Source organism: Bacillus rossius, chromosome 5, assembly GCF_032445375.1.
Source record: "Bacillus rossius redtenbacheri isolate Brsri chromosome 5, Brsri_v3, whole genome shotgun sequence".
Lineage (NCBI taxonomy): Eukaryota > Metazoa > Arthropoda > Insecta > Phasmatodea > Bacillidae > Bacillus > Bacillus rossius.
In genome coordinates, this window is record NC_086333.1 from 45,563,283 (window position 1) to 45,579,856 (window position 16,574).

The 16,574-nt window shown below is 34.4% G+C and overlaps 2 protein-coding genes across 10 annotated transcripts in view; one reads left to right on the plus strand and one right to left on the minus strand.

Moving 5' to 3' along the window:
• LOC134531760 (uncharacterized) overlaps positions 1-16,574 on the minus strand; it is a 164,788-nt gene that overhangs the window by 126,448 nt on the left and 21,766 nt on the right. Inside the window, exons 3-4 of one of the 6 annotated variants that reach the window (XM_063367637.1) lie at positions 2,542-2,643; positions 108-213 (exon numbers count right to left, since the gene is read on the minus strand). The exons of 2 other annotated variants lie outside the window; for them this stretch is intronic. Coding sequence is in view for 3 of the 4 variants with exons in the window: in XM_063367639.1 (XP_063223709.1) it covers positions 2,542-2,699 (158 nt within the window). In the remaining variant the exon portion in view is untranslated. 3 more of the 6 variants (XM_063367641.1, XM_063367639.1, XM_063367642.1) reach the window with 3 other exon arrangements.
• Positions 1-16,574, plus strand: part of LOC134531762 (Y-box-binding protein 1) — a 68,140-nt gene that overhangs the window by 45,032 nt on the left and 6,534 nt on the right. For 2 of the 4 annotated variants that reach the window (XM_063367646.1, XM_063367648.1), the window contains exons 5-6: positions 3,528-3,691; positions 7,560-7,703. In XM_063367646.1, the coding sequence (XP_063223716.1) occupies positions 3,528-3,691; positions 7,560-7,703 (308 nt within the window). The remainder of the gene's footprint in view (positions 1-3,527; positions 3,692-7,559; positions 7,704-16,574) is intronic. The other 2 variants (XM_063367650.1, XM_063367647.1) reach the window with 1 other exon arrangement.

Below are 16,574 nucleotides of genomic sequence, written 5' to 3' on the forward strand. Positions count from 1 at the left end.
TAATTTAATTTGTACAAGTTTTGTGCGATCTCTTGATTATCTTTAATGTTCTTAGCTGATGTTGACAATTTACTATCTATTAATGTTAATATGGTAAAAAAACTTACTTAAATTTTTCCTTGCTTCTCCATTTCTGCAAACTTTCCCCTTTGTTTTTCTTTCTTCTAGTTGAAATAAACACCCCACTCTTGCTTGATAAACAACGGTTTTTCCCTGTATAAAAAAACACCATGATTTTATTTCTTCCCGATGACAAACAAAAATGTTGTATGGTCGCGAATAATACATTCGTATGGCGTCACATCAGCGGAATATTCTCTTGACATAAATGTGTGAAGACTGTGGCACTTGTGGAGAAGTAAACCTTCGCTCTAACACAAAAACAAATGAACGAACAGCTTTTTTTTTTATGGGATGTGCAATCGGAGACCCCTGGGGTGGTTGAAGAGTGTCAGGTTGTCGCCAGACCAGATAGTAAAAGCTCAGGGGCTGAGGATGAAAAAGGCCTTTCTCCAAATTATAAAGTATAAATGTTGTCATGTAATAGTTAAAGACTTGATTACACCCAGGTTTTTAAACCCATCATGATCATGAAGACACTGATCGGAAGGTAATGTGCAATACATTTGAATGGTCTTTTCAGTTTTTGCTAAATAATTATAAATATAAGCAAAATTTTATTGTATCTGGACAAATCAAAATATGGATAATATTATTTTCATCACAGAAATAATATATGATATGATAACTAAATTTTAAAAAAGCGGTTATGTTAAATGTATTGTATACTTTCAGTAGGCAAAATTTCCGGCCCCTACCTCTTATAGAATTTGAGAAAAACTGACTTTTAAAATAACATTGATATAGATAGGAGCGCAAATTTGTGACACGGCCTCTTAAGTAACATGCCATGCCTCAGTAATACGTTATTATGGTTGTAGCGTTCCATTATACCTTATACGATAGCAATACTAGTTTATGCATGAAACTTTCTTTTTTCTGGATCTCCAGTAACAAGATTAACTTGTGGAATATCAATTGAATATCCATCTTTGCCTCGACAAAACATCAAGGGATATTGTAGGCTGTCATATGAGCGATGTAGTTCAGAAATTTTGTGGAGATTCTCGTCGTGACTTTTGTAGTACAATATCCCTTTTGTTAAATTTTTGTCCAGTAATCACAACAGCTACTTCGTTTGTAGTGGGGGCATTATATTGTCCACGGTACTCACCAGTAGGCATATTGTTGGCGTGAATCACTACATTGTACCCTGGGACATCAGGAGGAACACTTTCCATGGCAGTTTTAAAAGATTGTACATACCTGTTTTGCGAATGCAACATGTTTTTCAATGACCTGACTATCAAGTGGTGCTCTTGAATTAATATTATTTATATTACAATGTGTAGCTGTTTGAATCTCAGAATCAGCAATAACATAAATCTAAAAAAAATCTATGGTCATGGGGTCAGTGCGGAAGAAAACTACCTGCAAGGTGGTAAACCTGTCTCTGAACTTAAACTGTGGGCATAAAGCAGTTTTCAACCACCCGTTGGCTTTTGAATGGAGTCATCTGATGAGCATTATTGTACAGACAAATATTACGTATGAATTCTGTATGTTGTGTGTGACTTCCGTCGAGAGAATTTAAAGGATCTGGTGGCACAACTATTTTGTTTAGTTTAACCTTACCATTGGAACAACACATAACTTTAGACTCATCTTGGACTCATCTTTCTCAAAGTGAGCAGTATTGACAAACAATATGAGAGCCTATAGATATACATAGTCGGATCGTTTCTGTAATCTATTTTTGAATTGTAATTTATTGCAGAATAATCTTTATTGGACAATATATTAGTATTTTGCGTAGTATCCCTAGTAGTTTGTATATTATATCTTACATTTCTCTGCTGAATACTGTCGTTAAGTAATCGGAGTTGTCTTATTTTCTGACGTTTCTGTTTCTCTTAGAGCATTACGCCTATCATGGTCTAAGGATAAACGGACGTCAAGTTCCAGACGACTCTCGAACTCTTTGGGAAGCATGTCTCTTATGGTCCAACGGATGTAACGTTCCACCAACAACTCTCGTGCTCTTTGGGAAACATGCTTTACCGCTCGGCTAAAAATTAAACTAGTGGTCCCAGTCAAGCATCTTTTTTTTTTAAATTAGGAAGTGGAGGTCATATTTTTTGTGTGTTGTCTTTAGGTGGGTACTTATTTTCAGATTAAAATTTATAATAATTGTAAACATACTTTTGAGTGAATTTTATGTGATTTTGTTTTGTAATATTTTTAGGTTCACACGAAGTAATCATGCCTCGACAAAGTTCGAATATAGGAATGGAAACTAATATTGAAATATATGAACAAGTGAAAAAGTAGAATTATAAGTAAAATAAGTAACATGATAAACTATCACTCAAAGAAAAAAAGGAACCTTATAAACTTAAAACTTAATACAATTACAATATTATTAAGTTAGAAATAAACAAGTATAATAACAGTAATAAATTAATGTTTTTAAGGAATTACCTGAACCACAGGTCCCTTTTTTTCTTTACTCCAGGCATCATTTCAGTAGGCTGAGTTGGTGGCCATAGAAAATGACACTTCCAGTTTGTATGTCCGGTGGCCCTAGAGAAATGACACTCGCAGGTTGTAGGTCTGTTTACTAGATGGCAGTCTTGCATTCAAAACATTTCCACATTAACAGCCTATTTACACAAAACCTTAATGAATTATACACGTAAACCTTCCTCATGAATTACACCCATCCATTGGTGAAAACCGTATGAAAATCCAATCAGAAGTTTTTGAGTTTATCGCTTTCAGACAGAAAGATGCGGCAGTAGGTAGGTGCGTGTGTGAGTGGGCGCGCGCGTGCATATTTAATTATTTATTTCTATTAAAAATTTTCACTGGGCTTCAAGTTTTGACAATTTAAAAGTAGTCTTATGCATAATGCAAAAAACAAAATCAAATTATTTTGAATTGTATACCAAAATTTTTTTTACTTGTATTTACAGTAAAACTTTTAACTGCCAATTCTGTTGTCCATCATCGTCTTAAGAAAATGAGTGTCAACAAACAGATGTTTGTGAACAATTTATTTTCACACCCTACTGTATATAGCTAGAAGTGACCAATCATCGGTGCACCAAAATCTCTTCAGCCATCACAAACCAGTCATTATCGTGTTTGCATACATTACTACTCTTATCTGTATTGATTTTTATTATTAAGCTTATGTAAAATTAAATGCAAAATGTGTGTTTTATTTTCTTTTAAATTATTTTATTTTCATCCCATGCTCGCCGTGAAATCTTGTTACTGTTAAAGAGATTTCTGTTGTCATTCTGTTCGGTTTTCCGGACAGTGACAGTTGATTGAAATTTTCTTCTATAAGGAGAAAAAATTTTGAGCCCTGCCTGAAATAATTACTGGAATTGTTCTTTGTGAAATTGTTTTCTCTTTTACGCTAGGGTTTGGACTTTTTTTTTTTTTTCTGATTATTTTAGATGTTGCAGAATACGAGAGTGGCGACGGGAAGGGAGACGATGGTGCGGTGGGGGAGGGGCGTGATCAGCGGCGGTTCAGACCCAGGCGTCGCTTCGAGCCCAACAACTACTACAACAGTCGTCCCAGGAGACCACCTCCTAACAGAGACATCCAACAGGATGGAGTAAGTGTGGCTGATATGAAGGCTTGGTCTCGCTCATCGAGCTGGTTATTCAATATTGTTTATATCTAACCGTTCAAACAATTTTACAGTATGTATTTTTAAAACATGGCTAACCTAACCCAACCAATCATTTTCACAATTGACCTAACCTAACCAAACCACTCTTTAAAAAGATGTACTACTGGTAAACTACTTGTTGTATCAGAACTAGGCCTGTGCGAATATTCAAATTTTCAATTATTGAAACTAGTTATTTATTATTCGGATCTGATTTCAAATCCTAACACTTAGAAAAAACAATATTCAGTCATTTACGAATAGGGCTGTGCAGGATCCTGAAAATCTAGAAAAAATTCAGGATCATGGAAGATTTTCTCATTTAATATTTTTTTTTAGATCTAGAGCTAAACCTCTGTATAACAAACTTGAAGGGACTGATTTTGGGTGTGTTTGTTATTGTAAGGTTTCTTTATAATGAGGTGAATTCAAAACTAACAAATGATATGTACTACAAAAATAAATAGCTGTGTAGTTAAACAGTTGAATTTGGGATTCTAAGGACCGCTTTCAGAGTCAAGTAATTAAAATCTAAGCAAAAACTTCACAGGTTAATCAAATGGACAAATACTTTACTTTGCCTCAAGTCAAGACTGTCCAAAGTGGACAATTCCGTAGTTTTTCGCGAATTTCGCGCTTAACCATTTTCGGAAGTCCATAGTAATATGTACGTGGTCCGCATATAAGGTAATGAATTTGTTGTCTTTTTACAAGCCTGTGCTTTCTCATTCTAACAATTTGAATTCACTGTTGGTTTTCGAGATTAATTTGATTTATATATTTAATTTAAACTAAAAAAAAAGAAACTATATTTGCACAGGCCTCTTAGAAATCAATTCAAAAAAAATTTAGAATTAAAATTTGCAGAATCCAATGGGAATAAGATCGTAAATTTTATAAGAAATCATAAATAGGTATGCTTAATAGTTATATTTAACATATTCTTGTGACAAAAATGACTCCCTTGTTGAAGATACACACAAACTTTAATTTATTCTAATGGTATATTAACATAAACACCAGCAACGTGAAATTATCCTCTAAAATTTCTGTACTTCAATAACTCTGCTAAAAAATTATCGTATTTAGACTCGACTCGATGGTATTACTACTGAACTCTGCTTGACTCTACTTTACCCAAAAATTTGGAGTCTCATCCATCTCTAATATTAATACAGTAGAATCCCGCTGATGCGACCCCTCACGGTTCCCGGAAAAAACCTGATTTATAAACGGAATGGTCGCAATAGAGAATTCGGGCCAATTATAACCCCCCCCCCCCCCTCCAAATATATCCACATACATAAAATATTGCCTTTGTTCGCATAGATTTCATAATATTGAAATAGCCTATGGTGTAAAAAAGACAACTTTTTAAATTCATATTACAGTATGTAAATAGCATGTCACCCGAAAAAAACTAGGGGTGAGCCAATGCCGATTGCCAATTATTAAGATCGGCCGATTTTGGTCATTTTGCCATTTGCATGATCGGCTTCATGCATGCGGATCCTTTTTTTCCGATTACCGCTTTCTGAAGACAAAAAAAAAATTTCTTTACGTGACACAAAGGCGCCGACATATTTTTTTGCTTCAGAACTGTTGCTTGACGTTTTTAAGTAACATTTACGTTACTTACATGTTTTAATCTTTTCTGCAGAAAAAAAATTAAGTAAAGTTATTCTTAAAAAATAAACATATTCATGAAAAGTACGTTTGTTTAAAAAGAGTAAACAAAAGCACACCAAACCATTTAATAAGTCATGCAACAAAAACATTTTGTTCAACTTAAAATAGAAAAAAGAAATGCATTTCGTCGTCGTGTTGTCCATACTACTTGTATATTTTCATCGTTGTGTTTCTATGTTTGCTACGTTGTCCAGGTTTGTTTTCTGAACTATCATCGTAGTACACACTTACCACGAAAAAGTGCGGGTTATTAAATTTAGTTATCTCGACAAGAGAATGAGCGCGCACGTTGCATGCGTACAGCGAGCTATCGATATCGATATTGATATTCAAAGACGTGCACTCGCTCTAAATTGGAATCAACATAATTAAACATGAATAATGCCAACCAGCTACATTTTTATATGCGATCGATACGTAGCGGCGACGAAGACGAACAGATACAGGTTAAAACGTTTGGAAACATCTTTAAAAGAAAATTTACACATCAGACAACTTCGTATTTCTGTAAATTTAATACGTAAACGGTAAAATCCAAATAAATAATAGATTTCAACTATAAAATACATTGTTTTATATGGGAAAACTACATACACAAAGCAGTTAGAATCTAACAGCGGGACCAAAACATATTGCGACGTTTTTTTCCCTCCAAATTTGGACGTCTTAAAATAACGGTGCAATGATTATGCGATAAAATACAGGTATGTATATGGACGACTTGATTGAAAACAATCCATTACTAATCGATTGTGTAACAAACTGCGATAGTTGACCTCGACTGTCTGGCGTGTTTACAACGGTATTTTCATCACGTTTTTCATTTAGTCATTTTGTTAATGTTTTGAAAGTCACAGTTAATAATTGGAGTTTATATTTTCCAGTTAAATATTGCATTTTGATTGTAAATGTCAATTGAAAAGCAGCTTTGTTTGGAAACATTTTACCGTTGTTGTAGGTGATGAGGGGAAAGCAAGATGCATTGCAAAGCCGAAATTTCACGTGGTGGAAATTCGACACATGGCTTAAACACCACAAATTTGTCGAGACATTTAATATCATTTCATGACCGTGAAATAAATGCAGATATATTGAAAATGGAAACAATGACAGACAGCGATGCAAGTCATGAAAGTATGTCGGATGCAACTACTTCTGGTGCCAGAATTAAAATACACAGTACGACTGCCAAGCTACACAAGTCAGACGGACTGAAACAAACTTCAGTGTTAGAACTCTTCGCAAAGAAAACACCACTTCCACAAACTAGCCCAAAAGCGGTTAAAATTACGCGACTTATAACCGAAATGGTGTGCAAGGACTTACAGCCCTTCAGTTTCGTTGAAGATCCCGGTAAGAATAGTTTTTCTATTAATTTTGTTTATGCAATACAATAAAATTTAGCCTAAGTTGTATAAAAAAGTGCATATTTTTTTTTAGCAACAGTGATCACGTTTGTATCTTTATGCAATACTTTTCAAGTAATTTGGAGCATATTTTACAACCAACTTAAAAAACCAGTATTCGGTCAAAAAAATCTGCATTTCTGGCCTCAGCATGATCTGCAAATTAGGTGATTGGCTCACCCCTAAAAAAAAAAAAACGATACCCTAGAAAGCAATATTGGAGCTCCCGTTGCCGAGGAGAAAAAATTTCAACACAGTGCAACGTATCCATTAACTTTAACAGAGCTTAAATGCGGATAGTGGTGAAACTATGTAAATTTATTGACTAGTCACAAAGTTAAAAGTCCATTTAAAACAGGTCAAAGTGTTTCCGATAGCATGACAGTGTACAGGGTTACAAATTTAAAAATATGTATATTTATATCCTTATTTTCTGCTGCAAATTCCTATAAAAAACACAAAACACCGAAATTGTTTACTTTTGGAAACGAAAGTGGCTAAGTTATAAAACCATAATTTCACACCCCTAAATCAAGAAAACTAAACAGGGGTGTGGGTATATAGCATGATTTTTGTGTGTAAAACTTTTTTATGGTGGGAAATTCTTGAAAGAGCTTACTGTATATACTTATGTGATTTATAATACATTGAGGTGGTAAACATATTCAAGTGATGTGCTTTTGTAATGAGGTTTCCACGGTATTGCATCTGTGCAGGTGGATCAGAAGGAGGGTGAGTACGAGAGCATCGACGCCCGGGGCGGCGGTCGGGGCCGCGGCGGTGCCCCGCGTCGCTTCTTCCGGAGGAATTTCCGCGGCGGCCGCCCGCCCCCCAGGCGCCCTCGCAGTCAGGACGGCCAGGTGAGTCGTGCCTGTCTGGAGCGGTGAGCCCCTCTTGATAGGCCGGCAACATTTTGGCAAGTACGAAACCCCTACAACTTCTCAAAAGACAGTATTACAGTAGAACTCTATCATAACGAATCTGAAGGAGTAGTTTATATGTTCACTATAGAGGGGAAACTTTATATCTGGGAAAACTTTTATATTGGCAATACATACTCAAAAGCAAAATCTTAACTACACATAGGCCTAAGCCAAGAAAAGAACGAATGAAAATACTCAAAGCAACAGTTTTATGAGCAAATGCAGATATTATTTTTAATGAACTACACATGTACAGACTTTCTATTACCTGATGGATCTTGGACATTGGCGTATTATCCTTTTTTCAGGCATTTAATACTCTGTGATGTTTTCGCAGCTTGAGAAAGAAGATTGTTCAGCTTGTTTAATATTGTACTTAATGTGGATGTTGCAATTCCCAGTTCCTTTGCTATTAACACGTGCGGGACAGTGGGGTTGGAGTCTACCTTTTCAATAATGTCCAGTTTATCTCGCACAGATAATGCCTTACGTTTTTTACCGCGTTTTTCACCCTTTTATTATGTACGTATTTCTTATTGAAGCACATTTGCAGCTTAATAACACGAAATTCTTTTTACCGTCAAAAGTAAATAAACAAAAAATAACGAGTCTGGTGCATCAAAGATCACTACGTGTCATTTAATATCGCAGTTGCTAAAGCTGGAACGAAATTTTCTCACTTTCTATGGAAAAATTTAGTCCACAGAGTTCTATCTAGTGGTAGTCTTACGAACCTTACTCGATCAAAATGTCCGAAACGTGAACGATAAAAATGAGACGTAAAATATATTGAATTTACTGCTATAATGTACATACGAAGTTGTGTGGCGGTAATTTATGTTTAATTTTGATAACATATTAAAAGTACACGTGTTCGCCCATTCTTTAACTATGCAGGGAAAACTATATTTTATTTTCACCAAACTGTTCACCATTTTTGGCTACACGTAACCTACCGAGGCCACTCAATACGACTTGTTTATAATATGAACAGTGGACAATCTAATAGCGTATTGTGGAGAAAAACTTCAATATGATCCAGAATAGACGTTTTGTGAGAAAACTTGTAATTAAATGAAAATACCGTATTTACTCGCATATAGGTCGCGGCAATTTTACCAGATTTGATGGGGGGAAAATGAAGTGCGACCTATATGTGAAGAAAAAATTTTTAAAATTTTTGAGGAATTTTTTTTGCAATATTTTGCTTTAAAATGCGAAAAAGAAGTTTATATAGGTATAGGCAAATTTATTTACAATGTACACATACAGCGAAACCCCTTATTTACGTTACCGTTATTTACGTTTTCCCGTTATTTGCACTATATTCTTCAGGTCCCGTTTAGTTCCCATTTAGTCCAATACAATACTTTCACGCGAATTACGTCTCAAAAATCAAATCCATCCCGCTATTTACGTCACGTAACAACTATAAACAACCAGAAAATACAGTGGGTACTTTAAGAGTAGATAATATTAGCTAGTAGGCCTAAAAACATAGTGAAAAACGTAACGTTTATAATCGGCAATGAACATTTTAAATCGCAAAATATACATATTTTATAACATGAAAAGTTGCTTTTATTTCTAAACATGTAATAATTTAAGCCTAGGCATGTAAAAGTCCGAGTAATTATAGCAGGAGACAATCTAAAATGCACGAGGGAAAAACGTAAACTTACGAATGTATAAAAGTGGCAGATTGTTGAGTTCTGATACTGTTACTGTATTTATGTCACAACTTAGCCGAAATACTGGTACAAGACAAACTTCACAAGATAAAATGAGCGGAGTCTTGGTAACTGTTTTATGCGTATTTTATAATTTCGGAAGTATTGTACAGCATATTTTTTAAACTAACAATTTATTCCTGGGGATCCTAATTAATTAATTATTGGTATCAAGACATCAAGATGAACGTAAACTTGAACATGTCATGGCAGCGAGAAAACTGGTGCGTATACCAACAAACTGGTATTAGAACTGGACAAAACTGGTACACGGGAGGTGGAGCTTATATTTTTTTCCGCTAAGCTCGCGTCTATTGGCTGGCTGCTGATGGGCGGAGCATAGAGTGAGTTATACTGCGCATGCGCAGCTCAGTGAACAAAGAGAGCCAGCCGGCGCACCGTAACAGCAGCTGACCGAGTACAATGACCTTTCTCCGCGCACGGCGCGCTATTGACGGTAAATTTATGGCCTTTTTTTTTAAATATTTTTACTGTGGTGCAATGCGTATGTGTAATGAATTACCGGTGCGACCTATATGGGGGGAATCTTAAATACCAAATTCAAGACCTCAAATTATGGGTGCGACCTATCTGCGATGGCGACCTATATGCAAGTAAATACGGTATTTGAGATAAATGTGCATTATGTCAGCAAAATTTGTTCGTGGTACACTGGAAAACGTATCAACATTGACAAAAGTTGTGCGCTATATCCAATAAATTAATACATAACCTCACATCATTTTGCTGGGACTGAGACGGAAATTCACAATAAACGGGAATTCATTATAGGCGGTTTCACTATAAACGGGTTCTACTGTACGTTCATACTGTAAAAGGAAAACTAAAGTGTGTCACCAAAACTAAGCAAAGTAATGGCATGTTTAATGATGTCTTTTTTTTTTTTTTTTTAACTTAATGTGAGAATTGTGTAGCAGTTAATAACATGTCATTAATTAGTTGCTATAGTAGAATAAAATTATTTTCAATTTATAAATGTTCCAATAATTGAACCACAAGAAAAAAATGTAAAAGAAAGTTGCAGACCATTTTTTTGGTTGTTATGGTGCCGTGACTCTGACAACCAGGTTAGGAAATGCTGGTTAGTGTGAGCTCTCTGTACTGTTACAAATGTGTGGTGGGATGATGTGAAGTACTTATGGTGCTTTCCAGCTACCCTGTTTTATCGCATAATCGTTACACGTGCATAATCTTCACACCAATATTTTAGGGCATCAAAATTGGGATAAAAAAAAACTCTCGCCTAAATGTCGCGTGATGGTTTTGGTCCCGCTATAGATTCCGAGCCTTTTGTGTAGGTATTTTTTCTGAATAAAGCAATGTTTTTTAAAGTAGAAATCTAATATTTATTCGGACATTACCGCTTACTTATTTAATTAACAGAAATATGAAGCTGTCGGATGTTTAAATTTTCTTTCAAAGACGTTTTTAAACGTTATAACCTTTATATGTTCGTCTGCGTCGCCGAAATGTACCGTTTATGAAAATGTATCCAGTGCTAGTTGGCATCATTTATTTTTGGTTATGTTGCTTCCCGTATCGAGCGCGCGCACGTTATCGAATATCGATATTGATATCTCGCCAATTGCATGCAATGCGCGCTCTCTGTCAAGTGCCAAGTTAACTACATTTGATGGCCCGCACTCTTTCGTGGTATTTGTCTACTACGACGATAGTTAATACGTTAGTTCAGGCTCGCATTCGGGTCACAGATTTAATTTTTCTATTCAAAGTTGAAGAAAGTTTTTTGTTGCATGACTTATTAATTTAAATTGTTTGGTGTACTCTTGTATACTCCACTTTTTAAATAAACGTACTCTCCATGGATGGGTTTTGTTTTTATGATCTAACAAAAAAAATTCTCTCAGAAAAGTCGCACCCTTACTTTTCAAACTTGATTTTAGCATAAAATGTGCTACGATTATTTTGATAAAAACTCAGTAATCTGAACATTTCGGAATAGATTTTTGAAAACCCTTCTTTTCGAAGGAAACTATGAAATTCTACTGAAACATTCTGGCTTTCGGTTTTTCCAACTGACAATGTACAAGAGCAAATAGTTTTGTATTTAAACACCATCTTGACTGAAGGAAAACACCTAGCAAGAATGTGAGTAAAATCAATATGTTCTGGTGATACAACCCCTCTTGTAGTTCCTTTATTTCTTAACATTTTCTTTCCCAGTTTCATTTTATGGTAGCTGTAAAAATAATTGCAATATTTCAGAATTGCAAGGGTAAGTCAAGGTACTTTAAGCATGGCATTCTGTTCAATTTACTTATTTAGAGGAAATTTAATGTTACTAGTATTTGTATATTATTTTTGATTTTTAAAATTAATACTTTTACTAAATTGTTAATGAAAGCAATTTTAAGTTTCACTTTGACACATCTATGTTCCCACTTTCACTTTGCCTTCTGGCGGCAGCTAAGTTCATTTATAAGCCATTTTAATTCTCTATATTCCCTCCCTTCTCGAGTAAGTTGTTTCAGGAAAATGTTGCCACCACGAATCTGCACAAAATTCTGGTTTCTCTGTGTATGTTTATATTCAAGTACCAGCCTATGTTGCTTGTGTTTCTGTCAATTTTTCTCATAACTAACCATTATTTACATTAAAGGGGATGTCTGGTTGGGCTTTTTTTTCTTTCTTTGGTGATAGATAATAATCAGTGTCAGTTAAAGTTAAGTTCATTGATGATGATTAGTTCAGTGATCATGTTCACACTTATGATCAATCAGTGAGCTTCAAAGAGTGAATGTGCATCTCTTGCAGTTACAGTCAAACCTCATTAATACGAATCCGCTTAGTACGAAATTCCCGTTTATGCGAAGTACTTTCACAGTCCCAGAAAATAAAGTATGCTTTCCTATGTTATTCAGTACTTTTAATACGAAATACGGTTAATATGAATTACAAAGTTATTTTGATCCCTCAAGTAGCTGTTAATGTGTATAAGTAAACGGTTAATACGAATTTCACCGCCGAAGTCTAAAGTAAATCACGTCTTCATAACCGTCATGTAAACAAACGTTTCTCCAAAGATAGATTTTTTATCCTACAGCGCAAAATGGTCGAAAAACAATATGAAAAGTTCAACTCTAGTGGCGATGTTAGTAACTAAACTAGAAAAGATGCCATGTTGTAAACGGAAAACGAATATAAAGTATTCTATCCATTATTAATATTAGTCGTCGGAAGTGTACATACGTACAAGTTTAAACAATCTATGGAAAAAAGTTCTGATATTTTCCATTGTTTACGCACGTGTGTCTTAACCTCAATTTTGAGTGTAAGTTGTTTTGTAATATGATTGCGAAACGTAAACGCAACGACCTTACATTGCAAGTTAAAATTAAAATTATCGAAGAAGTAGACAATGGAGAGAGAACGAAAACTGAAATTGCGAGAGAATTTAACATCCCGCAATCGTCGTTGTCGACAATACTAAAAAATTGTGAAAAGATTGAATCAGCTTTTGTGAGTTTGTGCAGATTATCAACAAGAAAAAGAAGGCTGTAAATATGTAGTTGGGCAGTATTTGCGGGGGAAAAATGCTAAAAATCCGAAAATACTTTTATTATATGCTCTTTCACTTCCTCTTTTCAAAACAACCGGCGTAGATAAGAAATTCCAAATACTTTAGGAGATATAGAATTTTTTAATTTTGCAATACAAGACCTGTGCAACCATTCGACCGCGCACTTTTTTTTATTTTGCCGTGTGTTCGTGAATGCGTAATTAATAAAATGGTTGATTAGGACAGGTCAGTTACTTTATTAATACTTTCAAACTAAGCCGACATTAAAAATAATGTGAATTAACTTGCCAATTTGTGGACCTATGATTCAGAAGAAGGCAGACTACCTAGCATTGAGGTTAGGAATTTCATACTTCAAGTTCAGCAATGGTTGGCTACAACGGTTTAAGGATCGCATCAATCATGTTGTCAACAGTTCTGTAACCACATTGGAAAATGTTCTCTCAAATGTTGTTGATGTTGGCACTGAAACACTTCTGGCCTTAGATAAACTTTGTAATGTGGTAAACAATGCCTATAAGAAAAAAATAGTGCAAACCAGAATTGATGCTTTTTTTAAACCAAATGTTTGAATAGAAAATGTGTCATAAATGCAAGTTTATTGAAGTTTTTATCATGATTTATTCTGTAATTGTTGCATTGTGTTTGTTTTCTTCAGTGTTTACAAATTGTTATGCATGTAGTGAAGCCAAGCTTACTACCATCTACCAACAGTGTATATACCTAATTTTCTTTATGGTTGTAAATACATATAGGCATTTAAAGATCAATCAATTTTTTTTGTCATGATATATCCCAAAAGTTTGGTAAATACAAACCCTCGTTATTACAAAGTGCTAAAATTATGGTCCCTTCAGGTTTGTAATAATGAGGTTTGACTGTATCTCCAACTCTGGTGGCCTTGTGTGTTGAAATGGAGGTATAAGTATGCGGTATGAGTCTGTCAATAGGCCACAGCCAGATCGTTCCTACCTTACTAGGCAGGTGATGGACCTGGGCACAAGTTTTGTGAACCACCGTAGTTTCAAGTTAACAAATGATTTATTTATTTAATTAATTTTTATATATTTAAACATAATAGGTGTAATTACATTAATTACATTTAAGTATGACCACACGACCGGGAAAATAGGGAAACCTTGAATTAGCAGTGAATTTTTTAGTCATTGGAAGTTTGTCCAGCAAGTTGAAAAGAGTTTGGTTTAAAAACTGCCCAATCCTACAAACTGAATCATTTGTACCATTTTTGAACTCCTTTTTACAGCTTAGTTGAAAAACTACTCACTGTACCTATAAACTATGTAACTTATACAATTTTTGAATGTTGTGTACTGGCAAACCTCCGCAGCATATGTGACATGTGACACATTTGTTTGTCCTTGCCGGCAAATTTCCACTGTGGTGAGAGGGAGGGGAAGTCAGTTGCCCAATTTCTTTCTCTTCTCTCTCTTTTTTTTTCTGAAGATTTTCACTCATGATAATAGTAAACAGAAGCCACAACCGACCTTAAATTAATACTGTGATTTGACCCATGATAGACTAGAGGATCTTTTGCAAGGTAAAAAAAACAATTGTACATGATAGAAACAAGGCTAGCAGATGGTGTCAGTTCTTTTTTATTATTATTATTTTTATGCAGTGCATAGCTATTCCAATACAGCACAGTCTGAAAAGAACATATACAGTTTATAAAGAGTTAACCATTACAGTTAGTATTCAGATTTGTTTGTTATACAGGAATCATTAAAGTGATTTTATGATAATAGAAAAAAGATAATAAAATAGATAATAAAAATAAAGGATGAACAATAGTTAGTGAGGTACTTTTACAACTCAAAATTTAGAATGTGCAGATAACCGTGATTTATAGGCTGTCTATGAAGAATTTAAATTTAGGAACATGAGTTATCAAGCTCAGCTAATAAAAATACTAATTGGCAGTAGTGATGTGTCTGTTTTACTTTTTTCTTCTGTTTCGGTTCTTTAAAATTTGTTCTCAGTTCTCAGTTTTTGGTTAACTTCCACACAATTTCAAGTCACACCAAAGATAAGGTGTGCCCTAATAAAAATAGTGTGTCTAACATGACTCATCAGCACCCAACTTTACTATAATTAGACCACAAACAAGCCTCCTAGCCCCAAGTAACACAGTAGTTTCTCATGTCACTAGATGCAATATTTAAAAAAAAAAATTAATCCCAATAATACTGTACTTACAACAAAATATTCTCAGAGAAACTAATTTTAATACTTATTTAATCTGTTGGGATTTAATAAAAGTCACTAGATGCAATATTTTAAAAAAAAAAATTAATCCCAATCATACTGTACTTACAACAAAATATTCTCAGAGAAACTAATTTTAATACTTATTTAATCTGTAGGTATTTAATAAAATTGAGTAAAAATTAATATCCATGAAATAATTAAAGAATGTCTTGTCTTGCAAAACCTAACCCCTCTGAATACTGGAATTATTGTCACTGGGTTGTTTGGCTTGAAAATCTGTAGCTGAGAAAAATTTTGTTTACAGGCATTTCAGAGGGCATATGATTGAAAAAACATCCTATTGGAGTAGGAAATGGGAGTGATGAAAAATCTAGGTCAGATAGCGCTGGAGGAATATAAGAGATGTTGATGTAAATTACCGTATCGTTGATGTAGTTTGCTGGTCTTGTGGCCTTGAAGGCTTGAGGGCAAGTGGACAGAACAGAAAGTTTTTGTTTTGAATGCTGAATCAGCACAGAGCCTCGCAAGTTTTTCTTCCTGTTTGAAGGCTGCTTCTGCCGTACACAAGTGAAGGTAGTTCATTTTGATAGGCGTTAAAAATGTCTTGTTGATAATCTTAACAGGCTTAATAATAATAAAATACAGTGACCAAGTAAATTTATAACTTTTCAAATGCTAGTTGTTTGAAACCGAAATAAATATATCATTTCTGCATCCCAATGCCGAAACAGTGGTATGGTAATAATCTGTCGTCCAGTATCATATTTTGGGTATAGCATACAATAATTTGTAACACTGAATTCCTATAGGGTACCATATTATCTGATGCAATGTACTATATTTATATGGTTTAGCATATAGTTTTTATCATTCACATCTGTTTTATGATTAAAGAAAAAAATTAAATAACTAGTTAAAAGACCTTTTAAATCATATTTAACTTTGATTAAAACAAATTCCTACTGTTAGATGATTTTTTTGCAAATTCATGAGTTGTGATATTTCCGGGTCTGTAGTAAAGCTGCAAACATAGATAATCCTATAGTTAATTATTATTGGATAACTTTAAATCTTTTTTTTTTTTTTTGATAATTTTTAAAAAAATATTGAGCCTGTGTTATTTTTCTATAGGTCTACTTATATTTTAAATGATCATCCCTGCTACTAGTGATCTTGGCACAAAGAACTCTTTATGTTCTGACACTTCCTGGCTTTATCTTTCTATCTGGATGGGCTAGCAGCTAGAGGGAGGCTGCCAAGGCTGGCGGTAAAGGAAGGGAAGAAGAG